This window comes from Erinaceus europaeus, chromosome 16 (genome assembly GCF_950295315.1).
Source record: "Erinaceus europaeus chromosome 16, mEriEur2.1, whole genome shotgun sequence".
In the NCBI taxonomy this organism is placed as follows: Eukaryota; Metazoa; Chordata; class Mammalia; order Eulipotyphla; family Erinaceidae; genus Erinaceus; species Erinaceus europaeus.
In genome coordinates, this window is record NC_080177.1 from 4,006,387 (window position 1) to 4,021,142 (window position 14,756).

At 54.5% G+C, this 14,756-nt stretch overlaps 1 protein-coding gene across 2 annotated transcripts in view; it reads left to right on the forward strand.

The window, feature by feature from the left end:
* Positions 1 to 14,756, forward strand: part of RBPMS2 (RNA binding protein, mRNA processing factor 2) — a 24,076-nt gene continuing 9,320 nt past the window's right edge. Inside the window, exons 1-3 of one of the 2 annotated variants that reach the window (XM_016192223.2) lie at positions 1 to 257; positions 14,456 to 14,533; positions 14,668 to 14,706. In XM_016192223.2, coding sequence (XP_016047709.1) covers positions 177 to 257; positions 14,456 to 14,533; positions 14,668 to 14,706 — 198 coding nt within the window. In that variant the 5' untranslated portion in view covers positions 1 to 176. The remainder of the gene's footprint in view (positions 258 to 14,455; positions 14,534 to 14,667; positions 14,707 to 14,756) is intronic. The other variant, XM_016192224.2, reaches the window with a different exon arrangement.

A 14,756-nucleotide genomic window follows, 5' to 3' on the forward strand; every position in this document is an offset into this window, starting at 1 on the left:
CCCCCTCCGTGCCGCCCCCGGAGCCGCCAGCCCTCCGGGGCGCACCGGCCGCGAGTAAAAAGGCGGCGACGGCAGCACGGGCTCCGCGCTCCCTCCTCCCCGCGTCCCCGCCTCCCGCCTCCAGTTCCCCGGCCGGCGGCGCGGATCTCGGGGCGCCCCCTGGTACCCCGCCCACCATGAGCGCCCTCAAGCCGGACGGCGAGCTCGGCGGCGTGGCCGACCCCAGCGCGGGCCCCGGCGACTCCCCGGAGGAGGAGGTGGGTCTGCGCCCCGCGTGTCCGGCCCCCACCCCGCTCCCGCCCGCACTGTCCACCCTGACCCGTCCCGGCGACCTTGGGGCCCGGCCGCCCGCCCGTCACCTCGGTCACCTGGACGGGCTTCCCCCGCCGCCCCGCGGTTGGGCCGGGCAGCGCCAGGGCTCGGGGAGGCGGTGCCCCAGGGCGCGGACAGGGGCTGTGAAAATCGGGTGTGGATGCCTCGAGGTGCCGGGCCAGCGGAGCCCAGGAGCCAGAGTTGGGGGTACGCCAGGGCCCCCTCCCTCCAGGGGCCCCGCCGTGCCACCCAGTGTGACCCTTCCCTGCGCGCCCTGCCCGAGAAGCGGAGCTGCTCATCCTGCCGGCCGCCAACGCGGGGAGCCCCACGGGGGTGGGGGGCTCGCATTGAAGCCCAGAGGGGTGGGCTTGACTCTGTGCCCCCAGTTGGGAGGCCTTGGGGTGCCTCGACGCCCCGCACCCTGAAAACCCGGCTCCCGCTTGCTTTCTCGGGGTGGGGTGCGGTGTAGAGGGCTCTGCGTGGGAACCCGTGAGGGGTGGGTGCCAGTGGGTGCTGGGTGCCAGGGTGGGTCAGCTCTGTGGGCCTTGGACCCGGCATGGTGGAGCTTTTGGGGGAAACAATCCCCATCCTTGTTGGGAATCTCGACTGAGAGCGGGTGTCTGTGGGGGGGCTGCTGGGGGCAGACCGAGGGAAGTTGAAGACCCACCCAGAATCTCTCACTTCTGCTCGAGGGTCTCCCCTCTGCCTCTCTGCCCCAGAGTCGGGGTTCAGTGTGGAAGCAAGTTTTGGGGGGTTTTGGTCCCTCCTTGGAAAGGCAGAATCTTGGAGGAGTGGAACCATCCCATCCCTCTTGGGATGGGGGGGCGTCAAGGCCCCCGACCCCCCTCCCCACCCCCCGTTGTGCTTAGGAAATGTTCAGAGATCCCCCAGCCTTCCGGAACTCTCCTGCCTGGGGCTCCACCTGCCCTGGAGGTGGGGGCTGACCTTGATTTCTCACTCCCACCTCCAGGACAGTCTCCTGCAGACGCCCCTCCTCAGCCAGTCCCCCCCCAGATGGCAGTGAGTGGGGGCCCCCTCTGCCCAGAGGTTACCCAAAGTCAGTCTAGAGCTGTGTAGTTGCTGGGGTATGTTTCCTGGTTCTGGGTGTGGACTGGGGGGCTTCTCTCCTTCAACTCCTTTGGGGGATCCCTGGCTGTCTGCTGTCTACCCCACCGCCCCCCAGCCCTAGGCTCATTCACAGCCTTGGCTTATTCCCTGCCCCCCCACCCCCAACCTGAGGTCCCCATGAAAGACTGGGTAGTGGCAGGCACACCACAGAAAGTCACTGTGTTCAGGCTGAGGTGGGGTGGCTACCAGAGTCTGTTCCATGGTAGCGACACTTGGGATGATGGGGCATTATGAAGCCTGTGGGTTTGGGGCAGACACAGATGTGTTTCTGCCTCTGGGAAAGGAGGCCCTAGAAGCTAAGGAGGGCAGTGGGGAACGTGGGGTGCTGCTGAGGCAGTGCTGAAAGGTTTCTTCTCTTCGGGAAATGGACACTTGGCTTCTATAATGCCAGGGCATGTCACCAGTCACCACCACTCACTCACTGTCTGATGGTGGTGCTGGGGATTGAACCTGAGACCTCGGAGCCTCAAGGAAGAGAGTCTTTTGCAGAACCACAGTGCATTTTTTCTTGTCCACTGCCTCCCATGTGGCTGGGCCAGGGGAGCCCAGGACCTGGTCAGGGGTCACTGTGGATGTGTCGCTCTTGTCAGTAAACCTAGTCTTGCTGTTGGTGCCTGCAGGCGCCAAGACTGAACATTTTGTCTCAGAACTTTCACAGCAGTACTGAGTACTTGCTTATCAGAGAGGTTAAGGAATTTTCTTGTAACAGGTTAAGTTGGGATTCGAACCCAGAGCCTTCCTCTTATTCACCTGTTCTGACTTATTATTTAAGTAGATTATAACCCGGCTTTGACCTAGCACGTTATGATTGGGCCCTCCTCCATCGCTATCGAACAGGCCATGGCCGGTGCGCCGCTATGTTCCATCGCCGGGGAGCCAGAGACGACCCGAACTGCCCCTGTGGCTACAGACAGACTATGACCCACATAGTCAACGACTGCCACCTCTCCAGATTCAAAGGAGGTCTCGAAACTTTCCATCAGGCTCAACCTGATGCTGTTGACTGGCTATGGAAGAAGGGCAAACGCTAGAAGAAGAAGTAGATTATTTATTTTTTTACCAGAGCTCTGCTCGGCTCTGGCTTGTGGTAGTGCAGGGGTTTAAATCTGGGTCCTTGGAGCCTCAGGCATGAGAATCTGTTTGCATAACTGTTAGACTATTTCCCCACCCTTTAAGTACTTTTTAAAATATTTTACTTATGGGTAGACACAGAAATTGAGAGGGAAGGGGGAGAGAGAGAAGCACCTGCAGCCCTGATTCACTGCTTGTGAAGCTTCCCCCCTGCAGAAGGGAAGGTGTGAATGTTTGGGGGGCATAAAGACTCAGAGAGAGCCCTAAAACTGGAGCACGTGCAGGGGACTTCTGGTTCATTCAAGGGAGCCCAGGGTGAGAGTTCTAAGACTGAACACTTTGGACTGAACCTGCGTCCTTGCACATAACATGCAGTCTACTAAGGAAGCAACCACCTGCCCCCTGTTCTGTATTACGTTGGGAGTTTGAGTGGGGGGGGGGGTTCCTGTAATTAGAGCTTCTAAGGCTTGAGCTCTGAGAGGCCCAGGGCACCAGGTAGAACCCCGGCACCCCGGCACTGCCTCTAGGTTAGGGGAGTTTGTGGGGGCCACCCTAAGACTAGGGGCTGGGCAGGAGGAGGGAGCATTCCCTTTCTCTCTTCATATGAGAGAGTCCAAATAGCCCTCCAGCACCGAGTAGCCCTCCAGCACACGGTGCTAGAATGGAACACTGGAGCCTGCAAGTCCTGTGCCCAGCCACTGTGCCCCTCCCAGCCACTGCCCCGGGCATCTCAGCTAGAGAAATGGCATCTGCCCTGCAGTGAGGGCTGTCACCCTGTCCCTAGGTCTCCTCACCTCTTCTCCCCTAAGTGCCACTGGCTAGTCTGACCCTGTAGGAGCCGCCTGTCAGGCCCCCCCCCATCTTCAGAGGGAGAGTGTGTATAGCAAACTGCGGTGTGCTGCTTTGCTCTCTGCCCCCAGGAACCTCATTACCTGGTTCCTCTGTCACCCCTGAAGAGTGGCTGCCTTCTGGGGGAGGGGGTGGTCCTTGTGGCTTGGCAGAACTGGGGGACAGTGGGGTGTAGCCCACCTTGGGAGGTGGGGTTCCAGCTGCAGAGAACCAGAGCCTCCCTCACTGCCTAGGTAGGCCTGACATCCTGCTGCTCCCCCGTGTCCATCCCTGTGTGGGGTGCTCGGTTTTGGGGTACACCAGCCCAAAGGGCACCTGAGCCAGCCTGGGGCGTCTGAGTGGGCCCCTGGCACACCCAGAGTTCAGGCCTTCAACGCCACATCACAGAGACTGGGGCCAAGGGCTGGCCAGACAAGTACCCGGGCCCACCAGTCCCCTTCCCGCAGAGGCCCTGGGCTCTCCGCCATCAAGGGTGCTGAGTGGTCTGTGACCCCAGGGAGAAAGGACAGGGCCTGGGGGCATACAGGAGTGTGGTGCCCAGCCTCTCCTGGGGGGCTGGCCTCCTCCATGCCGTGCCCTGGTTGTTATTAGGGGCTGTCTTGTTGTTATTTGGGGGCAGATGAGATTTCTAATGTATTTTGCTGTCCAGGGTCACTCCTGAGCCAGCTTTCTTATTCAGAGAGAGATAGAGACAGTTAGGGAGAGACATCCCAGTTTCCCCGACCATGGCTTCCAGTTTGATTGGCATTATGAAAGCGGGGGGGGGGGGGGAGGAGGAGACTGTGGGGCTGGGGAGCTGGCCAGGGCTTCATTCCTGCACGGCCTGTGCTCTGCTGCCTGCCTCCTCTCCTCCCTGCTGGCTCTGCCTCCCTGAAGGTGAAGGCCGGTGACAGGCTCCACCAGGCGTGTCCCCTCAGCATAGCGGCATGGGACGAGAGGTCCAAGGGTGCTGCTTCAGTGCCAGACTCTCCCCATGCCTGACCCTGACTCCAGAGAGCCCAGAGCTGCAGGCGTACAGCACAGAATCCAACTCGCACCCCTCACTTGAGAACCCAACGCCTTATTCATGACAACACCATTTTGGGTGGGGGGAGAGGAGAGACACCCCAGCACTGCTCTGCTATCCATGGCTCTCATTGCTACCCCCCACCCCCTGCTCCTCTCCCTCTCCCTCCCCGCCTCCTCTCTTTCTCTCTCTCTCTTTTTTTCGCTCTCTGCAAGGGAAGAGCCTTCCCTCCCTTCTCCCTTCCCCAAACAACTTGGCCTTGGCCCTCAGCTCAGCCCCCCCCATCTGTCAGAGGGAGCCCGTCCCCTGTCACATCTGGGGACCGGCAGGCTCCAGTGCTGGTGGCAGGTGTGAAAAAAGTGGAAATTCCCCAACAAGACCCCACAGATGTCTTGGGGGGGGGCATCTCTGAGGTCCTGGGAGAACCCACACACACCCTGTGTGTGTGCACACCCCTCGCCCGGGCAGCTCCCAGTGTCCCTGCTCAGCCCTTATAAGTCCCAGGTCTGCCGGCCGTGTCACCACATTCCAGCCACCTCTCCTCAAGTGGCCCGGCTCAGAGGGACCTCAGACTGCCAGCCACTCTGAGCACCCCCCCCAGCCTTATCCTAATGCCCTACCCCCTGCCACCTCCCTGGTGTCTTCCAGAATATCAGAGGGGGATCCCAGTGGGCAGGAGGGAACCCCCACCCCAGGGACTGGTTTGAGCCCAACCTCAAGGTGATTGGCTGAGTCCTGGCCATGTGCCCTTGGTCATATCCAGCACAGGGCGGCCACTGTACCTTTGTTATTTGTGTGGAAAGGCTAGGTTGGAGCTGGGGCTCCCTGGGGTGCCCAAGCCTGCCGTCCTTTCCCAGGCTGGGAGTCAGCCCTGGGGTGACATCTTGTGACACATTGTCACGGCAACCAGCTATGGGGTGACCCCTCTACTCCCTCCTCCCAGTCAGTGCTTTGGCCTCAGCTCCAGAGCTGCTCACCCCTGGCACCCTGGGGTGGGGGCTGGGGGCCCAGTGGTTTGTCTGTGAGAGACCAAGATCTACGGGAAAGCTGTGACTCAAAGCTGGGGACCTGGGGACCTGGAGGCACCGGGCTGCTGCTTCCAGCATGTGAGGTGACCTAGAGCCAGAGCAAGGGGCTGGGCCCCTGGGCTTCTCTGGCACCAGCTTCCTTCCAGCTCAGATGCTCTGGCTCTCAGTGGAAGGCAGGGGGCCGGGAGGGGCTCCCCAGAGGCTGCTCTCTCCTTTTAGGACCCTCCCCTTCCCAAGAGGGGAGCAGCAAGGGGATTAGGGACTTGGGGACGTTCTGACCAAGTGGACAGTTATAGAGGGTGTGTGCTCCCCAGTGGCCTTGAGCCTTACTCGGGGCTGTGACACCAGGGCTCAGGCGAGGACAGGGCCACCTTCAGGAATGTGAGTGCTCCTGTTGGGATTTCTTGTGTGTGTGTGGTGGGGGACGGGGAGGGGCAGAGGGAATAGGACTGGGGGCACCTTCTGTGGAGAGAAGGCTGTGCAGGTGGCTTTGCTGGGGCTGGGGGGGGGCTTGTGGAAGCTGGGCTTTCAGAGAAGAGGAGTAGACAGACCTCAGTGGCCTGTTTGCTTGCTTTTAGATTCATTTTATGAGAATTCACGTTCACATGAATTCATTGCACATGAGACTGGAGAGTGGGGTTGGGGCGGAATGTCACTCAGTTCTAGGCACAGGGGATTGAACCAGGAACTTCGGGCTTGCATACTGGACACTCTTCTACTCGAACTACTTCCCTGCTGCTAGCACCTTCCTTCCTTCCTTCCCTCCCTCCCTCCCTTCCTTCCCTCCCTCCCTCCCTTCCTTCCTTCCTTTAAAGAAGTATTTATTGGGAGTCGGGTGGTAGCGCAGTGGGTTACACGTATGTGGCACAAAGTGCAAGGACCGGCATGAGGATCCCAGTTCAAGCCCCCGGCTCCTCTACCTGCAGGGGAGTCTTTCTCTCTCCCTCTCTGCCTTCCCCTCCTCTCTCCATTTCTCTCTGTCCTATCCAATAATGACGACATCAATTACAATAATAACCACAACAATAAAACAAGGGCAACAAAAGGGAATGAATTAAATAAATAAATCATACTTAAGCAATTTTAAAAAGTATTTATTATTTATTCATTTATGAGAAAAGTAGGTGGCGAGAGAGAAAGAACCAGACATCACTCTGGTCCATGTGCTGCCAGCGATTGAACTCAGGACCTCCTGCTTGTAAGTTCAATGCTTTACGCACTGCGCCACCTCCAGGACTTTCTTCCTTCCAGGGGCTGGGCAGTAGCACAGCGGGTTCAGTGCACATGGTGCCAAGAGAAAGGACTGGCATAAGGATCCTGGTTTGAGCCCCCAGCAACCCCACCTGCAGGGGGTTCACTTCACAGTCGGTGAAGAAGCAGGTTAGCAGGTGTCTTATCTTTCTCCCCACCTCTGTCTTCCCCTCCTCTTGGGATTTCTCTCTGTCCTATCCAACAACAACAACAGCAAAAATGGGTAAGATGGCCTCCAGGAGCAGTGGATTCGTAGTGGAGGCACCAAAAAGAAAAAAAAAAGAAGAAGAAGAAGAAGAAGAAGAAGAAGAAAGTGGTCTGGGAGACTCAGTGGATAAAGCACTGAACTCTCAAGCATGAGGTCCTGAGTTCAAGCCCCAGCAGCACATGGATCAGGGTGATGTCTGGTTCTTTCCCTCTCCTCCTATCTTTCTCATGAATAAAAACAAAATCTTTAAAAATAAAAAAAAAGAAGAAATTGAGAGGGGAGGAGGGGCCAGGTGGTAGCACACCTGGTTAAGAGCGTGTATTACCATGCTGAAGGGCTTGTCCACACCCGGTCCTCACCTGAGGAGAGAAAGCTTCACAGGTGGTGAAGCAGGGCTGCAGGTGTCTCTGTCTAGCTTCTCTGTTGTCTCCCCTTGATTTCTCTGTTCTATCAAATAAAGTAGTTTTTTATTGTTGTTATTGTTTGTTTTTTGCCTCCAGGGTTATCTCTGGGGCTCAGCGCTGCACTACAAATCCACTGCTCCTGGAGGCCATTTTTTGTCGTTGCTGCTGTTGTTGTTGGATAGGACAGAGAAGTGGAGAGAGAGAGAGAGAGAGAGAGAGAGATAGACACCTGCAGACCTGCTTTACTACTTGTGAAGCAGAGAAGGGGAGAGAGAGAGAGAGAGATAGACACCTGCAGACCTGCTTCACTACTTGTGAAGCAGAGAAGGGGAGAGAGAGAGAGAGAGAGAGAGACACCTACAGACCTGCTTCACTACTTGTGAAGCAGAGAAGGGGAGAGAGAGAGAGAGAGAGATAGACACCTGCAGACCTGCTTCACTACTTGTGAAGCAGAGAAGGGGAGAGAGAGAGAGATAGACACCTGCAGACCTGCTTCACTACTTAAGAAGCAGAGAAGGGGAGAGAGAGAGAGAGAGAGAGAGAGAGAGATAGACACCTGCAGACCTGCTTCACTACTTGTGAAGCAGAGAAGGGGAGAGAGAGAGAGAGAGAGAGAGAGAGAGAGAGATAGACACCTGCAGACCTGCTTCACTACTTGTGAAGCAGAGAAGGGGAGAGAGAGAGACAGACAGACACCTGCAGACCTGCTTCACTACTTGTGAAGCGACTCCCTGCAGTTGGGGAGCCGGGGGCTCGAACCAGGATCCTTGTACTTTGTTCTATGTGCACTTAACCTGGTGTGCCACTGCTTGACTCCCAATTTTTTAAAAGTGTAGTTAACATTTTGTTGTTGTTGTTGTCATTGTTATTTAGATAGGACAGAGAGAAATGGAGAGAGGAGGGGAAGACAGAGGGGGAGAGAAAGACAGACACCTGCAGACCTGCTTCACCACTTGTGAAGCGACTCCCCTGCAGGTGGGGAGCCGAGGGCTCGAACCAGGATCCTTACGCTAGTCCTTAACGCTTTGCGCCACCTGCGCTTAACCCGCTGCACTACCGCCCAACTCCCAAGATTTTTTAAAAAATATTTATTTATTCCTTTTGTTGCCCTTTTGTTTTATTGTAACTATTATTGATGCCGTTGTTGTTGGATAGGACAGAGAGAAATAGAGGAGGGGAAGACAGAGAAAGGGAGAGAAAGACAGACACCTGCAGACCTGCTTCACTGGCTGTGAAGTGACTGACCCCCCCCCCCCAGCAGGTGGGGAGCTGGGGGCTCGGACCAGGATCTTTATGCCTGTCCTTGTGCTTTGCGCCATGTGCACTTAACCCGCTGCGCTACTGTCTAGCCCCTATTTTTTTTTTTTACCAGAGCACTGCTCAGATGTGGCTTATAGTGGTATTGGGGATTGAACCTGAGACTGGAATATTGTTTTTTAATTTATTAATGAGAAAGATAGGAGAAGAGAGAAAGAACCAGAACCAGACGTCATTCTGGTACATGTGCTGCTGGGGATCAAACTTGGGATCTCATGCTTGAGAGTCCAATGCTTTATCCACTGTGCCATCTCCCAGACCACACTATTATAATATATGTACACACCCATATATATATATATATATATATATATATATATATATATATAATTTTTTTTTGCCTCCAGAGTTATCGCTGGGGCTCGGTGCCTACACCATGAATCCACTGTTTTGGAGGGTATTTTTTTCCTTTTTTGTTGCCCTTGTTTTGTTTTTTTTTTTCCCAATTGTTATTGTGGTTATTATTGTTGTTGTTATTGATGTTGTTGTTGGATAGGACAGAGAGAAATGGAGAGAGGACAGGAAGATAGAAGAAGAGAAAGACAGACACCTGCAGACCTGCTTCACCAGCTGTGAAGCGACCTCCCTGCAGGTGGGGGGCCGGGGGCTTGAACCGGGATCCTTACGCCTTATGCCATGTGCACTTAACTTACTTTTATTTTTATTACCAGAGCACTGCTCAACTCTGGTTTATGGTGGTGCGGGGGATTAAACCTGGGGCTTTGGAGCCTCAGGCATGAGAGTCTCTCTGCATAACCATTATGTTATCTCCCCCGGCCCATTATTATTATTATTTTTAAGCAAAGGTTTGTTCACTTTGTTTCATGAGAGCAATGAAGCAAGGAGAGGCCAGAGTATCATATATGGTGCTTGGGGCTTGAACTCCAGGCATTATGTAGGGTGGGGTGAGATGTGAACCATTTCCCAGGCCCTGGTTTCATTTTTTAAGAAGGTGGAGTGGTCGGACCTAGTAGAGCACAAATCTTACTGTTCATGAGGCTCTGGGTTCGAGCCCCTAGCACCTCATGAGAACACCATAGACAGCACAGGTGGGCGGGGCGGTGTGGTGGTGCTGGGGTGCTGCTCTGAATGGCAGAATGGCACAAGAATGGCAAACTGGGCTGGGGAGGAGGCTCACTCAGGAGGCTCTGAGTTTGTCCCATGTCCCTCTCATAAAAGGGTCTTGGGGGCCAGAGGCACTGGGGAATCCACCAGCCCAGGAAGTCTGCCCTCAGTGATAACCTGTGGTCTGGGCTCAGCAGGATGGGGCCCCCACCCCTCTGTCCCCACAACTCCAGAAAGAAGAACCACAGAAACCCACAGAGCAGTGATGGATGGGGGCGGACGCACTTGTGCCAAAGGTCCATGGATCCCCGAGACCAACTTGGCACAGGCTGGGCCCTCCTGAGAGGCAGGTCTGCCAGCTCTGGCATAAGCCAGTGCTGAGGACTGAACCTGTGGCCAGACAGTTCAGACTTGTGGGCCAAGCTGGCTGGCTCCACTGGTGGTGCCTGGCCTCTTGTCTGCCTCCAATGTCTCCAATGACTTTGGGGCCCAGGCCTTGGAGAAGGGCTACCACCAGCTGCCTTTATCCCCTTCCTGTTCTGAGTCCGGTTCCTCCTCTGAAATGTAGTGTGGAGACAGCTGAGGCCCTAGAAGCCCCTGTCCCTAGGTTCAAGCCTAGACACCACCCCCCACTGCATTGAAGGAAACTCTGGTTTCTCTCTGTCTTTCTCTCTGCCTCACTGTCTCTATCTGAAAAAAGACAGTTCAGAGTGGTGAGACTTGGAGATGACAAAAAAAATAGCTAGCCTGGGAAGAGTGAGGCCACCCTGGGCCACTCTCCCTGTCCTCACAGCCCCATGGGTTGCTGGTGACAGGCCTGAGTGAGCTGACTGATATGCCATCTCCTGGCCTCAGTTTCCCCTTTCTGCACAAGGGGAGTTGGGGGGGACAAGAGACTACACTGGGCAGGGAGCATGCCTTGTCTTTTGTGAAGGTGAGAGGGTAGAGCCCTCATGCCGTGGAACCCCTTTTTTCTGTCTCTGACTGAAACTGGCCCACAGCAGAGAGAGTGAGTGTGTATGTGTATTTATGGGGACTCAGCCACTGGGTCTCTGCTCCTAGCAAAGAATGAGCAGACACTCGGGGTCCCCAGCTGTCACCTGCTATGTGACCAGAGACAGGAGGGGCTAGACTGTAGCCACTTGACTGCAGAGTCAGAGGAGAGGGGTCCTGGGGCCCGTAGTCGCGGTGAGTCATGGGGTCCCGAGCTGGGAAAGAGGGATGGGCCCCAAGCAGGAAACTGTGCTGAGAACTGGCTATTTCCAGGATCTCTGGGGACATCTGGCCAGAAGGGAGCCTTTGGAGGAAGGGTTTAAAATTAGCCCGATGTGGGGGGAGGAAGGAATGGGGCAGATGTGACCCCAGGAGGTTCCTGCCCTCAGAGCTCAAACCAGTGGGAGGGTGGGGCACCCCAAAGGCTTTGTGAGCTGTTGTGAGTTCCAGATCAAGGACAAGTTCTGGAGGCTTCCCCTGTGACAGCTCAGGGCCTTACTTGTAAGTGGAAGGTCCTTCCATCAAAGGATTGAGGTGTCTGGGACCTGGGGTCCAGTCTCCCCAAGACCCAGGACTGGAAGAGAGCCAGCCAGGAGTAAGCCCCTTCTTTCCTTGGGGGCCTGGTGACAGTCACTCTGGTGACTGCCCATCCTGGCTTCCTCTGCTATTCCTGGCTCTGTGTGTGTGTCAGGAGGGGGTGGGGGATCCCTAACTTAAAGCCTCAGATTCTGATAAAAGCCAGTGTCTTCCCCGCCCTCCAGCTCACCAGGCCTTGTCTATAGGAGGCAATTAAGTGCCGGTGTGTCTTTATTTTGTATTTATTTATCATTATTTTTTTTTCTTTGCCTCCTGGGTTATTGCTGGGGCTCAGTGCCTGCACCACAAATCCACTGCTCCTGGAGGCTATTTTTCACCTTTTGTTGCCCGTGTTTTATCGTTGTGGTTATTACTGTTGTTATTGATATCATTATTGGATAAGACAGAGAGAAATGGAGAGGAGGGGAAGACAGAGAGGGGGAGAGAAAGACAGACACCTGCAGACCTGCTTCACCGCCTGTGAAGCGACTCCCCTGCAGGTGGGGAGCCGGGAGGCTCGAACCGGGATCCTTATACCGGCCCTTGCACTTTCCGTCGTGTGTGCTTAACCCGCTGCTAAACCCAGGTCTTGATGCATTTTTTAAAGGAAATTCCAAGTATATTCATATTTTTAAACATTTTTTTATTCTCTTTACTTACTGGATAGAGAGCATCAGAAATCGAGAGAGAGAGGGAGAGATAGAGGAGGAGACAGAGAGACACCCAGGCCTGCCTCACCACTTGCAAAACTTTTCCCCTGCAGGTGGGGTTCTGGGGCTCGAAACCGGCCCTTGCACACTAACGCGCGCACTCAACCAGGCGCGCCACCGCCTGCTCTCCCCAGGCTGTCTGTCATCCCCTAATGGGGTAGGGGTCTGGAGAGGCAGGTTCTGGGACACATTGGTGAGGTCATCTGCCCAGGGAAGCCAGGACGGAATTATGAATATGTTAAAAAGTTTGTGGCTAGTTCTTTCTCTGGGAAGGGTGTGTGGCTGGTACAGGCATGCCTAGGTCTGAGCCCAGGTACCACACGGGGTGGTGCCATGATGCTGGAGTAGTGAAACCTCACGTGCGACATCGACCTGCTAGGTCCAAACGGTGTTTCCTGACTCCAGCACACACGCTCTGCAGCAGGGAGGATGAGCTTGGGTGGTCCTGGACAGCATCTCATGACTCGGGAATGATTCACATGCCTCAGGTCCCAGAGGTCCCAGGTTCAATCCCCAGCACAGCTATAAGCCAGAACTAACACTCTCCCCCTCTCCCCACCTCTTATTTATTTATTGCCTCCAGGATTATCACTGGGACTCAGTGCCTGCACAAATCCACTGCTCTTAGAGGCCATTTGTTCCATTTTTATTGCCCACGCTGCTATTGTTATTGTTGCCGGATAGGACAGAGAGAAATTGAGAGGACGGGAAGACAGAGGGGGAGAGAAAGATAGACACCTGCAGTCCTGCTTCATTTAACCACCGGTGAAGCAACCCCCTCTGCAGGTGGGGAGCCGGAGGCTCGATCTGGGATCTTTACACCAGTCCTTCAGCTTTGCTGTGCTACCACCAGCCCCCACCTCATTAACAAATTGTTTTGAGAGGAGTAGTAGGCACATGTGACTATGCTCAAGGACCTGTGTTCAAGCCCCCACTCCCCACCTGCATGGGGAAGGTCTGCCGGTCTCCCTCCCTCTCTGTTTCCCCATTTCCTCAGTTTCTGTCTGTCTCTAATAAATAAATAGTAAACGGATGGGGAGATAGCATAATGGTTTTGCAAATGACTCTTTTATTATTATTTTTTTCCTTCTTGTTCTCCAGGGTTACTGCTGGGGCTCAGTGCCTGCATGAATCCACTGCTCCTGGAGGCTATTTTTCCCCTTTTGTTGCCTTTGTTTATCGTTGTTGCACAGGACAGAAGTCAAGAGAGGATGGGAAGACAGGAGGAAAGATAAACACCTGCTGACCTGCTTCACCGCCTGTGAAGCGACCCCCCTGCAGGTGGGGAGCTGGGGGCTTGAACCCGGATCCTTTTGCCAGTCCTTGCGTTTTGCACCACGTGCGCTTAACCCGTTGTGCTACCACCCAGCCCCCTGCAAATGACTCTTATTCTTGAGGCACCACGGCCCCAGATTCAATTCCTAGCACCACCATAAGGCAGAGTTGAACAGTGCTCTGGTAAAATAAATAAATAAATAATAAACAACTTAAATAAATTCCATTACTTTTTCTAAAAAAAGTTTAAAAAGTGAGAGGAACTAAATAGTGCTCCAATATCTCTCCCCCTTTCTCCACTCCCCAAGGCGCCCCACCTGCAGGGGGAAAGCCTCTCGAGTGGTGAAGCAGTGCTGCAGGTGCCTCCCTCTTGTTTTTTTTTTTTTTTTTTTTTCCCTTCCAGAGCACTGCTTAGCTCTGGCTTACGGTGGTGCCAGGGATTGAACCTGCGACTTTGGAGCCTCAGGCATGAGAGTCTCTTTGCATAACCATTATGTTATCTACCCTGCCCTCTCTATCACCCCCTTTCCTCTCCATTTTTGGTTGTGACTATCTAATAAAAAAATAATAATGGGGGCGCTGGATGATGTTAAGAGCACATGGCACAAAGCAGAAGAACCGGCATAAGGATCCCGGTACGAGCCCCTGGCTCCCCACCTGCAGGGGAATCGCTTCACAGTTGGTGAAGCAGGTCTGCAGGTGTCTGTCTTTCTCTCCCCCTCTCTGTCTTCCAGTCCTCTCTTGACTTCTCTCTGTCTTATCCAACAACAGTAAGATAAACAACAAGGGCAACAAAAGGGAAAAAATAACCTCCAGGAGCAGTGGATTTGTAGTGCAGGCACCGAGCCCCAACAACAACCCTGGAAACAAAAAAATAAAAATAAACATAATAATAATATTTATTTTACAATATATACTTAAAATACACATATTTTAAATATATATACTATATAAAAAAGACAGAGAGAGAGGAAGAGTTAAGTGCTGTGCAGCTCTGAGTCTTCCTTTTCCAGGCCTGGAAACATCCTTTCTCCTAGCATAATGGTTATGCAAAGAGACTCCCATGCCTCAGGTTCCCAAGTCCCAGGTTCAATCCTCCACACCACCATAAACTAAAGCTGAGAGGTGCTCTAGTTTAAAAGAAAAAAAGCCCTTCTCCATGTCCCAGTGCTGGAACCTCCCTCCCAGGAAGTCCGGCTCCTCCCGCTGTGGAGGCCCCACTGTCCGTCCTGCATTCGGCCTGACCCGCGCTCTGTCCCCAGGTCCGCACGCTGTTTGTCAGTGGCCTCCCAGTGGACATTAAGCCCCGGGAGCTCTACTTGCTTTTCAGGCCCTTCAAGGTCAGTCTGGGGCTGGATGCTCGGGGCAGGGAGGCTGGGGGGTGAGGAAGGGGCTAGCATGGGGCGGGGACAGGCTGGGGGAGTCGGTGGGGACCCGGAAGGCACAGAGAGTAACACTTGGCCTCGCTCTGCAGGGCTATGAAGGCTCCCTCATCAAGCTCACCTCCCGACAGGTAACTCACTCTCCTCCCTCCTGGCCCAGACCATCTCAGCCCCACAGTGG